The 22,757-nt window shown below is 43.3% G+C and overlaps 1 protein-coding gene across 1 annotated transcript in view; it reads left to right on the forward strand.

Annotated features, from left to right (window-relative positions):
- The window catches only part of LOC310771034 (E3 ubiquitin-protein ligase RNF123-like), a gene marked incomplete at its 3' end in the record, with an annotated part of 155,599 nt that overhangs the window by 118,096 nt on the left and 14,746 nt on the right, over window positions 1-22,757 (forward strand). The window contains exons 31-32 of the mRNA XM_083663714.1: window positions 673-699; window positions 20,679-20,818. Coding sequence (XP_083519840.1) covers window positions 673-699; window positions 20,679-20,818 — 167 coding nt within the window. The remainder of the gene's footprint in view (window positions 1-672; window positions 700-20,678; window positions 20,819-22,757) is intronic.

Consider the following 22,757-nt stretch of genomic DNA (forward strand, 5'->3'; position numbering starts at 1 on the left):
GACTATAATCATCTTTTCTCACAGTGAAGATAAACGTGAAACCACTGGCAGAAACAAATCTGATAGCAGCATTTTCATTGATCTTATGAACTACATAACTGTGGATAGTTTACTCTTATCACCCTGTGGTGATTGCATTGATTACTTAAATTTTCTCATGACATGATGCATTAGTTAGAATTACAGTTCATCAATATTTTTTGTTTATACTAATGTGTGCATTCCTTGGTGTTGGGAAAGCAGGAGACCATTTCACATAAAAACATTTCAGTGCCGACAAGAAGGCTGAACTACTACGTTTTTTCCAAAACCTTTTGTTGCAATTTGAAAGGATTTCATCGTTGCACTTTGAACAGTGCTGTAACTGAGTGCATGTTGTGTTTCTATCAAATCTGAAATCCTGAAAAAAGAAAAAAAAATCCCCGATCATACATCTCATTTTTGCATACTCATATTGAGTCATATTAGAATGCAGTGTTGCCATACTGTATGTGTTTGGAGCCTTCCATGAAGTTATTATTTGATTTTGAGCACACTGCCATTTAACCGTCCCTGTTTCCTCCTGTTTTCTGCTTGTCTGTTCTTTTTCCATTTGATTTTCTGCCATCTTTTTTATCTCCTGCATGATAATTCATTATCATGTTTGTGCCTTCTCATTTGCATGCCTTTCAGGGGATTTGTCAATTGCTAGTTTCCAAAGTAAGTTATGTGTTATCACTGTCATGTTGATGCTTTATTGTATTGTTGTTGGTGGTAATAATCATACTCATAACCATAATGAATGTCATTTGGTGCACAGTTGTAATCAAAGCACCTTATTAATGAGCAGTAGTACTGTACGCCCATAGTTCGGCTGCTGCATGGCCTCGCCTGCCCTATTGCCCTCTCCCTCAGTCTCTCCCTGCTCTCTCTCCCTCTCCCTCAGTCTCTCTCCCTTTCCTCTCTCTCCCTCTCCCCCAGTCTCTCTCCCTCTCCTCTTTCTCCTTCTCCCTCAGTCTCTCTTGTGTGTGTGTTTGTCTCACTGATGACACAATCAGTGATGTCACAATGCCACAATATATGACATCACTGCTGTCATCAGTGACATCATCGCTGAACTATAGCCTCAGCCTTAGGGCAATTAATCTGCCCTAATCAAAAAATCCGTCAGGGTGCTCTTTACACTTCCTGAAAGTTTCAGCCCGATCGCACGTAAAACGGCATAGCTGTGGCCGGACAAAATTATTGAATCAGACAGAGTCCTAATTGCCAAATGTATAGATATAAAGATATATTGATTGATTGATTGATTGATAGATAGATAGATTGATTGATTATTCTAATAACACATCCTATTATCACCAGACTGACCCTGTGGTTTGTGTGTACTGCCCCTTAGCTCCCCTCCCTCTCCTCCTCTGTATTATTTGCATACTGCTTAAGTAGTGATTTATTATACAGTGGAATCTGCTTGTAGTGATCACAGTTATAGTGATCAAACGCTTATATTGATCAAAAAGCTTCGTCCTGAATCATTCCTATACACATGCTGTTTAAATCATTTGCATAATTATAGTGATCAATACTCTGCTTACAGTGATACTTTGGGCCTTGTCCCACCTGAGAACAATGGAATTTTTTTTTAAACTACAATCATTTTATAATATTTTACTTACTACTACTGTATTCATGTAATACATATACAAATGCCAATTAGATGGTAATCTGCATGAGAAATAAAGAAAAATAAAAAAAATTGATCATCCGCATATAGTGATCAATTTGACCCATCCCAAGGTGATCAGTATAAGAGGAGTGCACTGTAATTGGATAATACTCATACTAATTATGTGCCAGAAAGAAAAAGATAGGGGCAGATCAACAATAAAGGATCTGAACTCATTAAATTACTAAAGAGTTAAGGAATAGCCCCACACATTTTTTTCTGTTAGAGGTAGAAACATAGAATGTGCTGTGGAAACTGTCAAGACATGTGGCTACACATGACAAAAAAATTAAATGAACAAACAAATAAAAATCACAAAAAAACTCATTTGACTTCCATTAATTTGATGTAAGAAAAAACATGAGCTGTGTGCTGTCATCCTTTGACTGATTTGAAAATTTTCAATGGTTTTGTGCTTAGGTCAGCAAGTACTTTAAAGGCACTTACATGCAATCTTTTCTTTACCACTAGATGTCACGCTAGAGCAGCAGAATCAGGCATAAAGGAGTCTTAACACCACCGTATCTCCTCGCATCACTCTCCCAGCTCCCTAGACAGGCTGTGCCAATGCTATCGTGTGTGGAGTGACTGGAGAGACATGCAGAGTGAGCCACACAGCCGACCGTACGGTCCCAAGCTGTGATACAATCAGAAACAACAGTAACCTTGTTTCACAGCCACGGCCACTGCCTTTTTCCATTCACAGCTCGAGCCACAACTGCTCGCAGCAACGCCCCCCTCCAATGGTCGCTCTGTCTATTTATAAGTGCGCGGGGTGGGTGGGGGTGGGGTGTCCAAACACACAGAGGGGGTGTGGCTTCCTTCACTGCTCAGTTTTGCTGACGGCTATTAGGGCCGAATATCGCATTACTACCTTTTAGTGCTGTAAAGGAAATGATCAAATTCCACTGTGGACATGAATGGGATGATGGGATGTTATATTAGAATAATATACATTACGTCATGTAACCATGTCTCAAAACGCCACTGAGTGACTGAAACACTAGCTGACTAGCATGTCCACGTCACACTGATTTCAATGGTGAAATCCATTTCCTGCTCAGTTGCGCGGTCAGTTGCTGCCATATTTGTGTTTTTCCGCGTTAGCAAGCGAATAAATTGTGACTACGAAACTTGCTAGCTCAGGGTTTCAACTACCCCCCTCCCCCCCATTCTGCTCAATCTTGGCCCCCGCCGCTTTAAAAATAATATGAAATGTCATGAAAAAAGAAGTCAGGGCAGCTGCTTTAAAGAATCTAAAATATAAGATAGCTTTGATTTGTTTTTTGGTTTTGTTTTTTGGTTACAGCATTATTACATTTGTGTTATTTTATAGTTTTGATCTCTTTACTACTATTCTAAAAAAAACGAATAAAAATATAGTGTGTCAAACCTGGCTTTTGACTGGTACAGTAGTGTATCTTAAGCTGGCTATGTGCAAATGTTCTAGGAGAGTAACGTTACTTAAGTATAACTGAAATAACATATTTTGTTTTTGGGGGGACCTGGCCAAGAAAAGCAGCACAAAGTTACAGATGCTATAAACAAACATTACATGAAATAACATTACTTTTACAGAGAAATAAATGGTGCAAAGCACATACTGTTATAGAAAAGTAAATCTGTGGAACATGCATACTACATGCATGCACATGACCAAGTACAACAACCCCTCCCCCCAAAAAGAAACTCCTATGGAAACACTGTAGCTACCCCACTGTAATCTAGCTAGATTCACACAATAGTGAAATCCATTTCCTGTGGTCAGTTGCTCACACACACACACACACACACGCACACACACACACACACACACACACACACACACACACACACACACACACACACACACACACACACACACACACACACACACACACACACACACATCCCTGGGTATGGGTGGCAAGCTTGGTGTTGGACAGATGAAGCTGCGAAAGTGATACTAAAAGCTGTAGTTCCTTGAATGGCCACTTGAGGCTGGCTCCAAAAGGGAGTCGTTCTGTCGTTCACCCCCATGTTAAAATACCCGTCTTTACAACAGGATTAAACCTGTTTACAGCCTGGTTCAAAACACAGTTCTGGCCTATATATCTAATTTCACTTTTCATAACAACTATGTAAGGGTTAATGCACGACAAGGTGTCCATTATCACTTTTTAAGGGACGACGTGGAGGCGTGAACCGTCCGAGGCGAAGCCGAGGATGGTTGCCTCCACGAAGTCCCTTAAAAAGTGATAATGGACACCTCGAAGTGCATTAACCCGCTTATACCATGGTCACTTGCCAAAGAAACAAAACAAGACCATTCATTTATATTTCCATGCATTTTGCAATCAAAATCTAGTTTTCATAACCTTGAATATGAGTTGAGAACCGGCGAGACAAAATAGTCCCCTCGAGATTAGGCTATCATGGGATAAAATGGCTGCTTAGTTTCTACACCTGGCACAATTCTAGAATCAAGCTAACTAATAATTTGGCCAATTGTAGCCTATGTAACAACATACAAAATAAAACGGCAATGTCTAAGAATGCAACGCCATGTAACTGGGTCGTTTAAACTCGCATTCCAGGGAATTGCGTTAACGTCTGCGGGTCTTATAAGACGTAAATGGCGCGAGGCAGGAGTAGAGTGAAAACTATCTGCTTTCAGTATGTTGGAGTCCAGGTATGTTTTGTACAAGGACGTCTCTCAGTGTGCAATCCCGCACCGCATCGTCAATACACGTTCACTAATAAAACTGCTTGTTTTGCCATCTGCGGGAAGGCTCAAACTGTCAATAGTGTTTGGCAACATGGAAACGACTCTATACATGAGTATTATTCTCCAGGGTTTACTGTGGGACAGAGAAAATGTGCGTATGAAGAGGCGAGAGGAGAGAGAGAGAAAGGAGGACAGCACAGCGCTGTTGACACACACAGTGCAAGCTTCCCTGCTCCTCTCGCTCTCGCTCTCTCTCTCTCTCTCTCTCTCTCTCTCTCTCTCTCTCTCTCTCTCTCTCTCTCTCTCTCTCCCCGGCTTCTGTCAGGGGAGGGAAATCTCCGAAACGAAAATCAAAATTGTAAATAAGAGTTATTTTTGATAAACTGAGCACACAGGGGTGATTTAAATACTTACTTTGACCGACTCCATTTTTTTCTCAACTTAGAAAATTGTCATATTAACCCTTAACGGGGGTATAGAGCTCAAACAGCTCTCTTGATAACACTGATGAAACTATGGCGCATTGATATGAATGGTGAACAGACCATTTAGCTAGGTGTACATTATCACTGTACAATATCACAAAATAATGGACACCTTGCAGCCAATCAGAATCGAGTATTCACCCAGACCATGGTATAAGTCTATATAATTCACCCGTTTAGGGTCAAATAGACTATCGAAAAGGCTATGATTTGGACATCACCTGTCCAGTGATCGCGCAGCTTGCCGATCATGGACCAATAGCAGGCGGAGCTGCAGAGGGGAGGGAGGAGAGATAGAGGGCAGAGAGGAGAAGGGAGGCAGACAAGAGGGAGATTATTAGACTTGATGAACACTCGACTCCTGGTCGCCATTACAGCTCCCACAGGGGATCCCTCTCTCCTCCATACCCTTCCCTATCCTCACCTCTTCCTGTGACTGCCTCTGCCTTCTCTCTTTCATTTTCTCTCCCATTCGTCCTCTGTCATCCAGCTGTTTCTCTCCTAGTAATCTCTCTGAACAGTCTCTGTGGACTCTAGTAGGGGGAAAGTCTTGTCTCAGCAGCCCATAATTACAGGCAAAGGTTAAATCTCTGTCTCTAAGTCCTGACACATGATTGGTTCCCTGCTCAGCGTTATTGAGAGTAATGGGTTTGTGCTAGATCCTCTGTCAACTCATTCCTACCCAATCATTTCCCCCCTCCTTTCTTTCCCCCCATCTCCTTATATCGTCTTCCTTCCTCCCTCCCCTTCACTAACCTATCTTACACAAATATTTTTTCATCTCTTCATCTTATTTTCCTTTCTTTATGCTTTTCTGTTCTTTTCTCTTCTGTTCTTTTATTCCTTTGGTTATTTTTCATCTGCTCCTTTCTAGGGATTCACGATGATATCGGTGCATCATCCGTATAAAGGTTTAAAATGAAATATCGTATCGACACGTAACGAACATTTCTGCCGATATGACACGCTGATAAAAATTTGCCCCGGTTGTGGTGGTAATTGTCATATCAGGATTGTCTCAGGGAGACCGTCCTCCAAGTCTGTTTCAGTAGGATGAATTTTACAGTTTTGTTTGAAAGAAAATGTATACAAATATGGCATTTTTTACATAACCTAAGTTGAAGTAGGTTTCTTATTTTGCCCAGTGAATGTGTACATTTTGAAAAGCATTGCATTTATGTCTGCATCTGCCAGTGTGATAAGAGTAGGCATAACAATGAGAATAATTTCTACAACAGTACCAATAATCACTGTGAATAGCCTACTACACCGAAGAGCAATTTAACAACAATGTAAAAACACGGGGAGTTATTTCAATAATACATTTCAATAGTAGGAGCCTGAATTCAAATTTCACAAAGATCAAACATTGTCTGAGACATCTGGATAAGAAATTCACTGTAATAGCGATCTCTGAAACTTGGCTAAATGAGGAACAAGCTGCTATGGTCGGTATAGAGGGATACGAGCTGTTTTTTTATTAGGACCCAAAAAATGGGGGGGGGGTGTCGCTTTATTTATCTATAACAACTATAAAAGTAAATGTGGTGGGAGTATGTCTCTGGTTACAGATAATATCATGGGATGTGTCACTGTACAAAATTGAAATCGAGAAATCTAAAAATATAATAATAAGCTGCATATATAGAACACCAGGATCTTGCATCGATACATTTAGGGACAAAGTTACTGGGCTGTTCGACCCCATAACCAATAACTAGAATAACAACCCACAGTGCTACATTAATAGATAATATATTCACAAATGTTACAGATAGGAAAATAGTAAGTGGACTACTTATAAATAGGGGTGTAACGATAAGGTTGCAAACGCGCAGCCTTGGAGAAATGATTTCAGTGAGTGTATCAGTCCTTTTGGGTCTGAGTTTTCAATATAAAACTTGGTGAAATGATTTCTGTGAGTGTATTAGGACTTTTTTGAAAATTTTCAGTACATTTTAACAAACCGTGATAATACTGATAACGGTGATAATTTTGGTCACTATAATCGTGATGTGAAATTTTCATATCGTTCCACTTATATATGATGCAAGTGACCATCTGCCGGTCTTTGCGGTCATTCAGGGCTTTATCAGGACCAACAAGGAACAAAACTCAAAAGTGCAATCAAATCTTTCAAAGAGGACCTAATGAAACAAAACTGGAATAATGTTTATGTGGAAGATGTCAACGAAGCCTACGAGACATTTCTAACCACTATTATCGATCTCTATGAAAAGAATTGCACTCACGTAAAGAAACACAGGAAACTGAAAGTTGCAGACAAACCGTGGTTAACGAAGGGAATACAAAATGCATGCAAGAAGAAACAACTAAAGATTTTTAATAAAAAGAACAAAAGAAGCAGAACACACTTATACAACAGACATGAACAGACATATAAAAATAAATTAATAAGAATAATGAAAAGTAGTAAAACAGAGTATTATAATAATTTACTACAACATAATAAAAACAATATTAAAAATACATGGAAGATATTAAATTATATTCTTAAAAATGGGTCTGAACTAACAGGATTCCCAAATCACTTCCTGACGAAGGATAATACAACAGTCAATGATTTGAAACTAATAGCAACTGAATTTAATGATTTATTTTGGTTGGTCTTGGTCTTGGTTTGGTGGAGGGATTGCAGAGACCAGTAGTAGTGATGACGTGAAAAGTAAAGTCATAAATATAAAGAAATATATATGTTTATAAGAGGAACGGATGAAATTGAAATGATTAACATTGTTAAATAATTTAAGAGTAAAAAAATCAACTGATTCTAATGGAATCGATATGGCCACGGTCAAAAATATGATTGAATGTGTGGTGAAACCTCTTACATTTGTAATCAGTCTCTTCAAGCTGGTGTATTTCCAAACAAAATGAAAACAGCAAAAGTAATACCAATTTATAAAGCTGCAAATAGACATATATTCTCAAATTACAGACCGGTCTCCTTACTTCCACAGTTCTCTAAAATACTGGAAAAAATATTCCACAATAGACCATATGAATTTATCACAAAACATAACATTCAAGGTCAAGGTTTTCTTTATTTGTCTCCCTTGGGCCACAGCAGCATACATAGACACACTTAACAATACTTAACAAAAAACACCAAGAACATTGCACATACACCATTGCACATACCCCCGTGATAAAGTGCATCTAGTCACTTCTAGTTAATTTAATTTATCATTTTGATTGACTGAGGAACAAAAGAGTGTTTATATCTGTTATATCTACATCGCGGAATTCTATATCTCCTGCCAGATTGCAGTAGTTCATACTCTGGTCTGGGTTCAGTACATGCAAGGGGTCGGATAAGATATTCCGAGCTTGTAGTATTGTTGCTTGCTCAAAAATGGCTTGGGGGGTGATCGGAGGGGTGGACATACCCATGATCTTCCCAGCCATTTTTGCCAGCCTAGCAATTTGAGATTTATACTTAATAGTCAGGTTGCCAAACCAGCTGGAAATACCATATCTCAATATGGATTATATACTAGCTGTTGGAGAAAAATATAAGTTAACATGACATCTGACACATTAATCAATAAGCTATAGGCCTATTTGCATAATTATGCTATAAGTTCCATGCCATTTGACACATAGACTCACACTGACATTTCACACATATAGAATAGCCCCATGGAGAGGACTTCTCCTCTTTGCTGAAACCTTGGGCAGTTGTCGGCCATTGGCTGAATATTTGACTCTGTACATCGATCAGACATGTGTACATGGAGATTCTTGCCCTCTGTCAATATGCATATTGCAGAGAATATCTGGTATTAAATATACTTTTATGGTAAATCTTCCTGGACTCAAGGCTTCAATTTATTTGGTATTAGATAAGCTCATAATGTGTCAGATGTCATGTTAACTTATATTTTTCTCCAACATATAGCATAATTATGCAAATAGGCCTATAGCTTATTGATTAATGTGTCAGATGTCATGTTAACTTATATTTTTCTCCAACACTAGCTCTATAAAAAATCAACATAATACTTCTACTGACTCCAAAAAGCCTTGAGTCTTCGAAGGAAGTGTAGACGTTGATGTATCTTTGCACAGATGCTTGTAACATGAGTGTGCCAGCTCAGTTCCCGATCAATCTGCACTCCTAGATATTTATAGGAGGAGACCTGTTTGATGTTATGCTTGTGAATACTTATCGTAGTGTGGTCTCCTATGGATCTGGGGTCTATTATCACCTCCTCTGTTTTGTTTACATTTATTTTTAAATGATGTTGATCACACCATTCTATGAACCTGTCCACTCCAGATGTATGGCTGAGGATGTTAGAATCGCTCGTGAGCAGACTTAAGGTCCTCACACATCAAGAGCGATGCGTATATAAGGCACCAAATTGCGATGCGAGTTTTGACCCACCTGTCAATCACAGCCACAGATGTGTACACGTTGGAAGCGAATTTCTGAAAAATCGACCGTGGTTCGAAAAAATAAACACCGCAATAACGTTCAGCGAAACTGAGCAACCGTGATACCATTGGTATGCACGGTTGCATTGACTGATATAGTTTCGGAAAATATTATTAATCGCACGAAAAAAACGCTCCCGATGTGTAAGGACCTTAAGGATCACGGTGTCGTCTGAAAACTTAATTACAAACTGAGTGGGATGTGAGCTGACACAGTCATCTGTATACAAAGTCAACAAAAAGTAGGGATGGGCATCGAATTTCGAATTTTCGAATAATCGTTGTTATTGTCAAGGTCGACTTTTATTATTGAAAGTCGAAATTCGAAAAATATTTTTTTTTTTTTTCTTTTTTTTTTTTTTTTTTTGTGAAATGTTGCATTGTCTCCCCTGATTCTAAGTATAGTCGAATCGCTTGGTTTGAGCAAGTAAAACAATTTCTATAAGCATTTTAAGCAAGGTTTATGGAAAAATGAATGGCGGATGAAATCCCATGAAGAGGGAGAGGGGGTGACTTTGGCATCCCTTTGGCACTCAGACCTGAGCCTACTAAATATTTAATGAACCACTCATGATTGTCAAAACTGTTTTTTATTTTCGAAAATGTCAATGTCATGTAACATGTTCTTTACTTCAGTGGTGCAATGCTTGTTTGAGCTAAAAATCCACAGCAGAAGCTTTTTCTATTAATTAATAAAGCCTTAGACTTAGAATCAGGGGAGACAATGCAACATTTCACTAAAAAAAATTTTTTTCTTTTTTTTTTTTACATTTTTTTTTTCTTTTTTCCGAATTTCGATTAAAAGTCGACTTTGGTCAGCGAATTTCGAATAGTGTTTTTGCTAGAAATGCCCATCCCTAACAAAAAGGAGGAACTGACTGTTCCTTGGGGCACCCTGTACGGTCAGCGAATTTCGAATAGTGTTTTTGCTAGAAATGCCCATCCCTAACAAAAAGGAGGAACTGACTGTTCCTTGGGGCACCCTGTACTACACAGTGTCTCCTCAGAGAGCACAGAGTTGAATCTCACCCTTTGGGGTCTCCTGGAAAGTAAAGAAAAGTACCATTTGATTATAAAGGGGTTCACATTTAACTGAGGTACGGTAATTTACGCAACAGAATGTCTGGGTGGATTGTATTAAAGGCAGAGCTAAAATCAATAAAAAGCAGTCTGGCGTATGCTACAGTACTTTCCAGGTGTTTCAGAATGAAATGTGCTACTGTAGAGATCGCATCACACGTACTGCGATTTTTCGAATAAGCAAATTGATACTGGTCTAGTCGAGGACGTCCTACCTCCTTTCGGAGTGCTTCCGTCAAAACCCTCTCCAGTGATTTCACTACATTTGATGTTATGGCCACAGGCCTGTAATCATTATTTTCAAGTGGGCATGTTTTTTTCAGGACTGGGACTATTACAGACCTTTTCCAGAGCTCTGGCACTGTATGTGAATCTAATGATAGCTGGAAAAGCCTGTGCCATGCTGGGGATAGTTCCTCAGCACATGTTTTTAACAGAGACGTGTGCATTCCATCTGGTCCCGTCGCCTTCTTGGTCTGTATGGTTTTAAACACTTTACAAACAGTGTCCAGATCTATTACCATCCTGTCATTATCATCATTACAATTCAGGGCATTAATCACATCACAGCATCCCTGAGAAGTGTCAGATTCAAAACGCATAAAGAAATGATTTAGCTCATTCGCCCTGGCGCTCTCATCCAGGGCAACAATGGGCTTTCTCTCAGGCTTCATATTGGTCCCTAATAGAGTCCCAGACTCTCTTGGTGTTCCAGTTGCCTAAGTCCTGTTCCGCACGCTCTTTATACTTCCTTCTGGATTCTTTCAGTTGTTTTTTTAGTTGTTTTTGTGCAGCCTTCAAAGCTGCCGTGTCTCCTGATCTGAAGGCCACTTTCTTCCTATGTATGCACTCCTTGATTTCATTTGTGAGATATGGTCTATTATTTGGATACTTTGTTATAGTTTTCTGTGGTACTATCAGATCAACACAGAAGGAAATGTAAGCAGTAATAGACTCTGTGGCTGTGTTAATGTCTGCATCCTCAAAGAAAACGTCCCAGTCAGTACACAGAAAGCATCCTTTTAGCTCCTCAGTTGCGTCTCTGGACCACACATGTATTGTCTTTTTCACCGGTTTACTAGACTTATATACTGACCGGTATGTCAGAAGAAGATGGACCGTTTTGTGGTCGGAGGTGCCAAGTGGAGGCCTAGCCCTGGCTGTGTAGGCCCCCCTGATGTTCCCATAACATTGATCTAACATGTTCTCCTTCCTCGTACCACACGTGACATACTGTTGGAATCCTGGCAGATATTTCTCCAGGCTACAGTGATTCAGGTCACCCAGGACCAGCATGGTCGCATCAGGCTTGTCCTGTAGATGCCGGTGTACACAGTCCACGATCTGACTCGCTGCTCTGGTGGCACTTGCATCTGGTGGAACATAGACAACACACACAAAGATGTTAGAAAGCTTTTCTTGCCTATATTTCTTTAATTCTTTATCTTTGTTTTGTTTTTCACCATGTTTGAAATAAATCTAATCTATGTGTTAATTCCACTATAGGAGAGATTTGATGTTCTCTGAAATTAGGTGGGAATAAAAAAATGCGTGCTTATATCGGTATATCGGTAAAAGAGTTGGAAAATATTGCCATATCAGATATCGGCAAAAATCCAATATTCTGCACCACTACTCCTTTACTCTCACATTGTCTTGTGGTGTACCCTCTCCTCTCCTCTCACATTGTCTTGTGGTGTACCCTCTCCTCTCACATTGTCTTGTGGTGTACCCTCTCCTCTCCTCTCACATTGTCTTGTGGTGTATCCTCTCCTCTCACATTGTCTTGTGGTGTACCCTCTCCTCTCACATTGTCTTGTGGTGTACCCTCTCCTTTCCTCTCACATTGTCTTGTGGTGTACCCTCTCCTCTCCTCTCACATTGTCTTGTGGTGTACCCTCTCCTCTCACATTGTCTTGTGGTGTACCCTCTCCTCTCCTCTCACATTGTCTTGTGGTGTACCCTCTCCTTTCCTCTCACATTGTCTTGTGGTGTTCCCTCTCCTTTCCTCTCACATTGTCTTGTGGTGTACCCTCTCCTTTCCTCTCACATTGTCTTGTGGTGTACCCTCTCCTTTCCTCTCACATTGTCTTGTGGTGTACCCTCTCCTTTGCTCTCACATTGTCTTGTGGTGTACCCTCTCCTCTCCTCTCACATTGTCTTGTGGTGTACCCTCTCCTCTCCTCTCACATTGTCTTGTGGTGTTCCCTCTCCTTTCCTCTCACATTGTCTTGTGGTGTACCCTCTCCTCTCCTCTCACATTGTCTTGTGGTGTACCCTCTCCTCTCACATTGTCTTGTGGTGTTCCCTCTCCTTTCCTCTCACATTGTCTTGTGGTGTACCCTCTCCTCTCACATTGTCTTGTGGTGTTCCCTCTCCTTTCCTCTCACATTGTCTTGTGGTGTACCCTCTCCTCTCACATTGTCTTGTGGTGTACCCTCTCCTTTCCTCTCACATTGTCTTGTGGTGTACCCTCTCCTTTCCTCTCACATTGTCTTGTGGTGTACCCTCTCCTCTCACATTGTCTTGTGGTGTACCCTCTCCTTTCCTCTCACATTGTCTTGTGGTGTACCCTCTCCTCTCACATTGTCTTGTGGTGTACCCTCTCCTTTCCTCTCACATTGTCTTGTGGTGTACCCTCTCCTCTCACATTGTCTTGTGGTGTACCCTCTCCTCTCACATTGTCTTGTGGTGTACCCTCTCCTTTCCTCTCACATTGTCTTGTGGTGTACCCTCTCCTTTCCTCTCACATTGTCTTGTGGTGTTCCCTCTCCTTTCCTCTCACATTGTCTTGTGGTGTTCCCTCTCCTTTCCTCTCACATTGTCTTGTGGTGTTCCCTCTCCTTTCCTCTCACATTGTCTTGTGGTGTTCCCTCTCCTTTCCTCTCACATTGTCTTGTGGTGTTCCCTCTCCTTTCCTCTCACATTGTCTTGTGGTGTTCCCTCTCCTTTCCTCTCACATTGTCTTGTGGTGTACCCTCTCCTCTCACATTGTCTTGTGGTGTTCCCTCTCCTTTCCTCTCACATTGTCTTGTGGTGTACCCTCTCCTTTCCTCTCACATTGTCTTGTGGTGTTCCCTCTCCTTTCCTCTCACATTGTCTTGTGGTGTACCCTCTCCTCTCCTCTCACATTGTCTTGTGGTGTACCCTCTCCTCTCACATTGTCTTGTGGTGTACCCTCTCCTCTCACATTGTCTTGTGGTGTACCCTCTCCTTTCCTCTCACATTGTCTTGTGGTGTACCCTCTCCTCTCCTCTCACATTGTCTTGTGGTGTTCCCTCTCCTTTCCTCTCACATTGTCTTGTGGTGTACCCTCTCCTCTCCTCTCACATTGTCTTGTGGTGTACCCTCTCCTTTCCTCTCACATTGTCTTGTGGTGTACCCTCTCCTCTCCTCTCACATTGTCTTGTGGTGTACCCTCTCCTTTCCTCTCACATTGTCTTGTGGTGTACCCTCTCCTCTCCTCTCACATTGTCTTGTGGTGTACCCTCTCCTCTCACATTGTCTTGTGGTGTACCCTCTCCTCTCCTCTCACATTGTCTTGTGGTGTACCCTCTCCTCTCACATTGTCTTGTGGTGTACCCTCTCCTCTCCTCTCACATTGTCTTGTGGTGTACCCTCTCCTCTCACATTGTCTTGTGGTGTACCCTCTCCTTTCCTCTCACATTGTCTTGTGGTGTACCCTCTCCTCTCCTCTCACATTGTCTTGTGGTGTACCCTCTCCTTTCCTCTCACATTGTCTTGTGGTGTACCCTCTCCTTTCCTCTCACATTGTCTTGTGGTGTACCCTCTCCTCTCACATTGTCTTGTGGTGTACCCTCTCCTTTCCTCTCACATTGTCTTGTGGTGTACCCTCTCCTCTCCTCTCACATTGTCTTGTGGTGTACCCTCTCCTCTCCTCTCACATTGTCTTGTGGTGTACCCTCTCCTCTCACATTGTCTTGTGGTGTACCCTCTCCTCTCCTCTCACATTGTCTTGTGGTGTACCCTCTCCTTTCCTCTCACATTGTCTTGTGGTGTACCCTCTCCTTTCCTCTCACATTGTCTTGTGGTGTACCCTCTCCTTTGCTCTCACATTGTCTTGTGGTGTACCCTCTCCTCTCACATTGTCTTGTGGTGTACCCTCTCCTTTCCTCTCACATTGTCTTGTGGTGTACCCTCTCCTCTCCTCTCACATTGTCTTGTGGTGTACCCTCTCCTCTCCTCTCACATTGTCTTGTGGTGTACCCTCTCCTCTCCTCTCACATTGTCTTGTGGTGTACCCTCTCCTTTCCTCTCACATTGTCTTGTGGTGTACCCTCTCCTTTCCTCTCACATTGTCTTGTGGTGTACCCTCTCCTTTCCTCTCACATTGTCTTGTGGTGTACCCTCTCCTCTCCTCTCACATTGTCTTGTGGTGTACCCTCTCCTTTCCTCTCACATTGTCTTGTGGTGTACCCTCTCCTCTCCTCTCACATTGTCTTGTGGTGTACCCTCTCCTCTCCTCTCACATTGTCTTGTGGTGTACCCTCTCCTCTCCTCTCACATTGTCTTGTGGTGTACCCTCTCCTTTCCTCTCACATTGTCTTGTGGTGTACCCTCTCCTTTCCTCTCACATTGTCTTGTGGTGTACCCTCTCCTCTCCTCTCACATTGTCTTGTGGTGTACCCTCTCCTCTCCTCTCACATTGTCTTGTGGTGTACCCTCTCCTCTCACATTGTCTTGTGGTGTACCCTCTCCTCTCCTCTCACATTGTCTTGTGGTGTACCCTCTCCTCTCCTCTCACATTGTCTTGTGGTGTACCCTCTCCTCTCCTCTCACATTGTCTTGTGGTGTACCCTCTCCTCTCCTCTCACATTGTCTTGTGGTGTACCCTCTCCTCTCCTCTCACATTGTCTTGTGGTGTACCCTCTCCTTTCCTCTCACATTGTCTTGTGGTGTACCCTCTCCTTTCCTCTCACATTGTCTTGTGGTGTACCCTCTCCTCTCCTCTCACATTGTCTTGTGGTGTACCCTCTCCTCTCCTCTCACATTGTCTTGTGGTGTACCCTCTCCTCTCACATTGTCTTGTGGTGTACCCTCTCCTCTCCTCTCACATTGTCTTGTGGTGTACCCTCTCCTCTCCTCTCACATTGTCTTGTGGTGTACCCTCTCCTTTGCTCTCACATTGTCTTGTGGTGTACCCTCTCCTTTCACATTGTCTTGTGGTGTACCCTCTCCTTTCACATTGTCTTGTGGTGTACCCTCTCCTTTCCTCTCACATTGTCTTGTGGTGTACCCTCTCCTTTCCTCTCACATTGTCTTGTGGTGTACCCTCTCCTCTCACATTGTCTTGTGGTGTACCCTCTCCTCTCACATTGTCTTGTGGTGTACCCTCTCCTTTCCTCTCACATTGTCTTGTGGTGTACCCTCTCCTTTCCTCTCACATTGTCTTGTGGTGTACCCTCTCCTTTCCTCTCACATTGTCTTGTGGTGTACCCTCTCCTTTCCTCTCACATTGTCTTGTGGTGTACCCTCTCCTCTCACATTGTCTTGTGGTGTACCCTCTCCTCTCCTCTCCTCTCACATTGTCTTGTGGTGTACCCTCTCCTTTCCTCTCACATTGTCTTGTGGTGTACCCTCTCCTTTCCTCTCACATTGTCTTGTGGTGTACCCTCTCCTCTCACATTGTCTTGTGGTGTACCCTCTCCTTTGCTCTCACATTGTCTTGTGGTGTACCCTCTCCTCTCACATTGTCTTGTGGTGTACCCTCTCCTTTACTCTCACATTGTCTTGTGGTGTACCCTCTCCTTTCACATTGTCTTGTGGTGTACCCTCTCCTTTCCTCTCACATTGTCTTGTGGTGTACCCTCTCCTTTCCTCTCACATTGTCTTGTGGTGTACCCTCTCCTCTCACATTGTCTTGTGGTGTACCCTCTCCTCTCCTCTCACATTGTCTTGTGGTGTACCCTCTCCTCTCCTCTCACATTGTCTTGTGGTGTACCCTCTCCTTTCCTCTCACATTGTCTTGTGGTGTACCCTCTCCTTTCCTCTCACATTGTCTTGTGGTGTACCCTCTCCTCTCCTCTCACATTGTCTTGTGGTGTACCCTCTCCTCTCACATTGTCTTGTGGTGTACCCTCTCCTTTCCTCTCACATTGTCTTGTGGTGTACCCTCTCCTCTCCTCTCACATTGTCTTGTGGTGTACCCTCTCCTCTCACATTGTCTTGTGGTGTACCCTCTCCTTTCCTCTCACATTGTCTTGTGGTGTACCCTCTCCTCTCACATTGTCTTGTGGTGTACCCTCTCCTCTCCTCTCACATTGTCTTGTGGTGTACCCTCTCCTTTCCTCTCACATTGTCTTGTGGTGTACCCTCTCCTTTCCTCTCACATTGTCTTGTGGTGTACCCTCTCCTCTCACATTGTCTTGTGGTGTACCCTCTCCTTTGCTCTCACATTGTCTTGTGGTGTACCCTCTCCTCTCCTCTCACATTGTCTTGTGGTGTACCCTCTCCTCCTCTCACATTGTCTTGTGGTGTACCCTCTCCTTTGCTCTCACATTGTCTTGTGGTGTACCCTCTCCTCTCACATTGTCTTGTGGTGTACCCTCTCCTCTCCTCTCACATTGTCTTGTGGTGTACCCTCTCCTTTGCTCTCACATTGTCTTGTGGTGTACCCTCTCCTTTGCTCTCACATTGTCTTGTGGTGTACCCTCTCCTTTGCTCTCACATTGTCTTGTGGTGTACCCTCTCCTTTCCTCTCACATTGTCTTGTGGTGTACCCTCTCCTTTCCTCTCACATTGTCTTGTGGTGTACCCTCTCCTCTCACATTGTCTTGTGGTGTACCCTCTCCTTTCCTCTCACATTGTCTTGTGGTGTACCCTCTCCTCTCACATTGTCTTGTGGTGTACCCTCTCCTCTCACATTGTCTTGTGGTGTACCCTCTCCTTTCCTCTCACATTGTCTTGTGGTGTACCCTCTCCTTTGCTCTCACATTGTCTTGTGGTGTACCCTCTCCTCTCACATTGTCTTGTGGTGTACCCTCTCCTCTCCTCTCACATTGTCTTGTGGTGTACCCTCTCCTCTCCTCTCACATTGTCTTGTGGTGTACCCTCTCCTTTGCTCTCACATTGTCTTGTGGTGTACCCTCTCCTTTGCTCTCACATTGTCTTGTGGTGTACCCTCTCCTTTGCTCTCACATTGTCTTGTGGTGTACCCTCTCCTTTCCTCTCACATTGTCTTGTGGTGTACCCTCTCCTTTCCTCTCACATTGTCTTGTGGTGTACCCTCTCCTCTCACATTGTCTTGTGGTGTACCCTCTCCTTTGCTCTCACATTGTCTTGTGGTGTACCCTCTCCTTTCCTCTCACATTGTCTTGTGGTGTACCCTCTCCTTTCCTCTCACATTGTCTTGTGGTGTACCCTCTCCTCTCCTCTCACATTGTCTTGTGGTGTACCCTCTCCTTTCCTCTCACATTGTCTTGTGGTGTACCCTCTCCTTTCCTCTCACATTGTCTTGTGGTGTACCCTCTCCTCTCACATTGTCTTGTGGTGTACCCTCTCCTCTCCTCTCACATTGTCTTGTGGTGTACCCTCTCCTCTCACATTGTCTTGTGGTGTACCCTCTCCTTTCCTCTCACATTGTCTTGTGGTGTACCCTCTCCTTTCCTCTCACATTGTCTTGTGGTGTACCCTCTCCTTTGCTCTCACATTGTCTTGTGGTGTACCCTCTCCTCTCACATTGTCTTGTGGTGTTCCCTCTCCTCTCCTCTCACATTGTCTTGTGGTGTACCCTCTCCTCTCACATTGTCTTGTGGTGTACCCTCTCCTTTCACATTGTCTTGTGGTGTTCCCTCTCCTCTCCTCTCACATTGTCTTGTGGTGTACCCTCTCCTCTCACATTGTCTTGTGGTGTTCCCTCTCCTCTCCTCTCACATTGTCTTGTGGTGTTCCCTCTCCTTTCCTCTCACATTGTCTTGTGGTGTTCCCTCTCCTTTCCTCTCACATTGTCTTGTGGTGTACCCTCTCCTCTCCTCTCACATTGTCTTGTGGTGTACCCTCTCCTTTCCTCTCACATTGTCTTGTGGTGTACCCCCCCCCTCTCCTCTCACATTGTCTTGTGGTGTACCCTCTCCTCTCACATTGTCTTGTGGTGTACCCTCTCCTCTCACATTGTCTTGTGGTGTACCCTCTCCTCTCACATTGTCTTGTGGTGTACCCTCTCCTCTCACATTGTCTTGTGGTGTACCCTCTCCTCTCACATTGTCTTGTGGTGTACCCTCTCCTTTCCTCTCACATTGTCTTGTGGTGTACCCTCTCCTTTGCTCTCACATTGTCTTGTGGTGTACCCTCTCACCCTCTCCTTTGCTTCCATGCATTTCATTGTAAAACAAGTCACCATGGTGCATCCTGGTGGCTCACCTAGTTAGTAGCAGGTGTACCACGGAGGTGCGGCCGATGCGGGTTCGAATCCGACACGAGGTCCTTTGCCCCATGTCATCCCCTCTCTCCCCACCTTTCCTGTCTGCCTAGTGCTGTTTAGTGCACTCTAACTGTCCTGTCTGCCTAGTGCTGTTTAGTGCACTCTAACTGTCCTGTCTGCCTAGTGCTGTTTAGTGCACTCTAACTGTCCTGTCTGCCTAGTGCTGTTTAGTGCACTCTAACTGTCCTGTCTGCCTAGTGCTGTTTAGTGCACTCTAACTGTCCTGTCTGCCTAGTGCTGTTTAGTGCACTCTAACTGTCCTGTCTGCCTAGTGCTGTTTAGTGCACTCTAACTGTCCTGTCTGCCTAGTGCTGTTTAGTGCACTCTAACTGTCCTGTCTGCCTAGTGCTGTTTAGTGCACTCTAACTGTCCTGTCTGCCTAGTGCTGTTTAGTGCACTCTAACTGTCCTGTCTGCCTAGTGCTGTTTAGTGCACTCTAACTGTCCTGTCTGCCTAGTGCTGTTTAGTGCACTCTAACTGTCCTGTCTGCCTAGTGCTGTTTAGTGCACTCTAACTGTCCTGTCTAAATACATGCAAAATGCCCCCCCCCCCCCCCAAAAAAAAACAAACAAACAACAACAACAAAACAACAAAAGAAAACATGGCACCATGCATATGTCATCCCACCCTAGGCCAGGGCCTCTGGTACTACCATGAAAACCTGACCCACTCTTCATTCTTCCTTCTGACAGGTGGACAGAGTACTGACAAATCCTACTCAAGTACAAGTATTGTTACTTTAGTAAAAATAAACCCAAGTACAGGTAAAAGTACTAGTCCAGGAAATGACTCAAGTCAGAGTAAAAAAGTAGCACATTTGAAAGTACATTTGCGTTACTTATTTATTTTATTTTATTATTTAGCATAATAGTTTATTTGTTTATTTATATTTATATCTCATATTGAACAGCTTGTTCAGATGCGGCCAGGGATGCTCAGTTGGGCGATTCGAGCAGCTACAGAGCTAGTAGCAGCGCCAGCAGCAATATCACAATCAGATACATCCATTTTGCTATGGCTAACAGCAGTGTCAAATGAATAGTCCAAAAAGGTTCATATCGTCTCACTTAAATTAACAGTGTTTAATTGTTCATATGAAAAGACGTAGGTTTTGTTTGTCATACCTGGGATGCAGTCCATAAACTACCGGCCAACAGGGGGCATGGGTGATATGGCAAAACCTACATAAAACAGCCGACACGTCACAGCAACATCACGTGCTGTCTCTGAAGAAGACTGCAGGAAGTCAGCAGTCAGGAACTGTCAGGTGTGACAAACAAAACCTACATCTTTTCATATGAACAATTAAACAGTGTCAAATGAAAGGGAGATTTCTGAACGAATGTGACGGTGGGGATCATTAAACATTGTGTGGATCGTCTACACCTGTCAAATTCAATTGGCCAGTCTTGAGCGTGATTTAATTTAATTGGCCACAGCACTAAGGAGCCACCATTTACTAATTTACTTTATGTACATTCAAAAGTACTCAAGTAGAATATTTATAATTTAAATTAATCAAGTAAGAGTAAAAGTATAGCATTATAAAAAATACTTTAAAAGTACAAATCCAAAAAAAAAACTACTCAACTACTTTCCACCTCTGCCTTCTGAGATTATTTCCTTGGTTCATGCCCAACCAGTGTCCTCTCCTCTAAATGACTTTGACCTGTACACACTCCTGTGTTTAATTCATGCCCCCGTCCATCTCTGATGCTCCACAGACAAACACATTCACTTTCCACTAATCCTTTATGTTCACTGTTTATTGACCTGTTTACTCTCATCTGATTGGTTTAGAACCCTGTCCATCATTGCTGCTGCAGAGACACATGGCAGAACTGCTGAGTATGGACAAAGACATGGCTGCCTCCTTCCTCAACAGTGTCCTCAACCAGCTCAACTGGGCCTTCTCTGAGTTCATTGGCATGATCCAAGAGGTAAAGCCAAGTGCCTCTGAGCAAGGCATTGCAGATATGGAGCGTATATATTCAACTAATGCAACTGGTCTCCAGGTTCCTGGACAGGGTGTCAAAAGATGTACATCTGAGAAGGGCACAAATGAAAGGCACAGGCCTTTTTTCTCTATGTAAATTGGTTCTAATGAATGAATGAATGCTGTTCTTCAGAGCAAAGCCCACATTTATTTAACAGGATCAAGAAGCTACGCTGGCTTTAAAGTCATATTTCACTTTAAGGCTCTTTTAGGACTCCAACACAGGCGACATTTAAAAATAATAAATAAGAAAGATTTGCTCATTGTTTCTCCATGTTCTCTGATTACTCTGGCTTTTGATTCAGTCAGCAGAGCAAGATGGCTAATGCCGTATACATCACCAAACTTAGCATCATTTACTTTTCTAATTGCTCGTATAGTCCTTCAGGGATGTCTGGTATTTTCAGCTGCTTACAGGATACACATTCAGAGTTACCATTTTCCATTCCCTCAGTGACACACAGTGGACAGCTTTTCATAGACACTGCCTACACTGTTAGGAGTGTACCTTTATATTTTTGTGCTTCCCTGGTTGAAAATGTGTCTTTTCAAATTCAACTTTCTGAATCCAGTTTTTTTTAACAAGTGTTCTTGCATATCTCCTCCAACCTTTCTACAAAGTTTTCTGGTGTTACGTGAATCTGTTTGGAAGTTAGGTGCCTTTTTGTGATTGGCCACGCAACATTGCCACATGCCCTTATGGCCAGTGGACTTGTGAAGTTAATCAGTTATGTTGGCCCATGACCTGCTTTTCTGCAAAGTTTCGTGCAAATCTGTTCATAGATTTTTGAAATATCCTGCCAACAAAGAGACAGACAGGCAGGCAGGCAGGCAGACAGGCAGGCAGACAGGCATACAGACAGACAGGCAGACAGGCAGGCAGACAGACAGACAGGCAGGCAGACAGACAGGCAGACAGGCATACAGACAGGCAGACAGGCAGGCAGGCAGACAGACAGACAGACAGACAGGCAGACAGGCAGGCAGACAGGCAGGCAGACAGGCAGACAGACAGACAGGCAGACAGACAGACAGACAGGCAGACAGACAGACAGACAGACAGGCAGGCAGGCAGACAGACAGGCAGGCAGACAGACAGACAGACAGGCAGACAGACAGACAGACAGACAGACAGACAGACAGACAGACAGACAGGTAGACAGACAGACAGACAGACAGACAGACAGACAGGCAGGCAGGCAGACAGACAGGCAGACAGACAGGCAGGCAGACAGACAGACAGACAGGCAGACAGACAGGCAGACAGACAGACAGACAGGCAGACAGACAGACAGGCAGGCAGACAGACAGGCAGACAGACAGACAGACAGACAGACAGACAGACAGACAGACAGGCAGACAGACAGACAGGCAGACAGACAGACAGACAGACAGACAGGCAGACAGACAGACAGACAGACAGACAGACAGACAGACAGACAGACAGACAGGCAGACAGACAGACAGACAGACAGACAGACAGACAGACAGACAGACATGAGTGAAAACATGACCTCTGGCCAACTGTTTGGCAGAGGCAATAAAAGGTAGCGGGGCTGGCTGGCAGTTTGAGTGGCTGCTGGACAGTTGGTTGTCAGGTTGACTTACTGGTAAACAAACTTCTTTGCCAACTTTCAGCTCCACAGGAAGTTAGGAGCAAGGGAGCTCCAGAGAGCTACTCAACCTGCTAATGGACAAATAACATTGTTTTAAAAAGCACTGAGAATTGACCTCACCTTAAGCTATGTTTCAGAGTGGATTCATTATTTTTGCAGCAGTTTCACTTCAAGAATTCACAAGTGTCCTACGAAGCGCTGCCTGTCTATTATGCCATTGAACATTCTTCTTGCTCCAATTATGGTATACTAGACTGAAAAGTTCAA

Source organism: Poromitra crassiceps, assembly GCF_964638095.1.
Source record: "Poromitra crassiceps genome assembly, contig: HAP1_SCAFFOLD_315, whole genome shotgun sequence".
Classification (NCBI taxonomy): Eukaryota; Metazoa; Chordata; class Actinopteri; order Beryciformes; family Melamphaidae; genus Poromitra; species Poromitra crassiceps.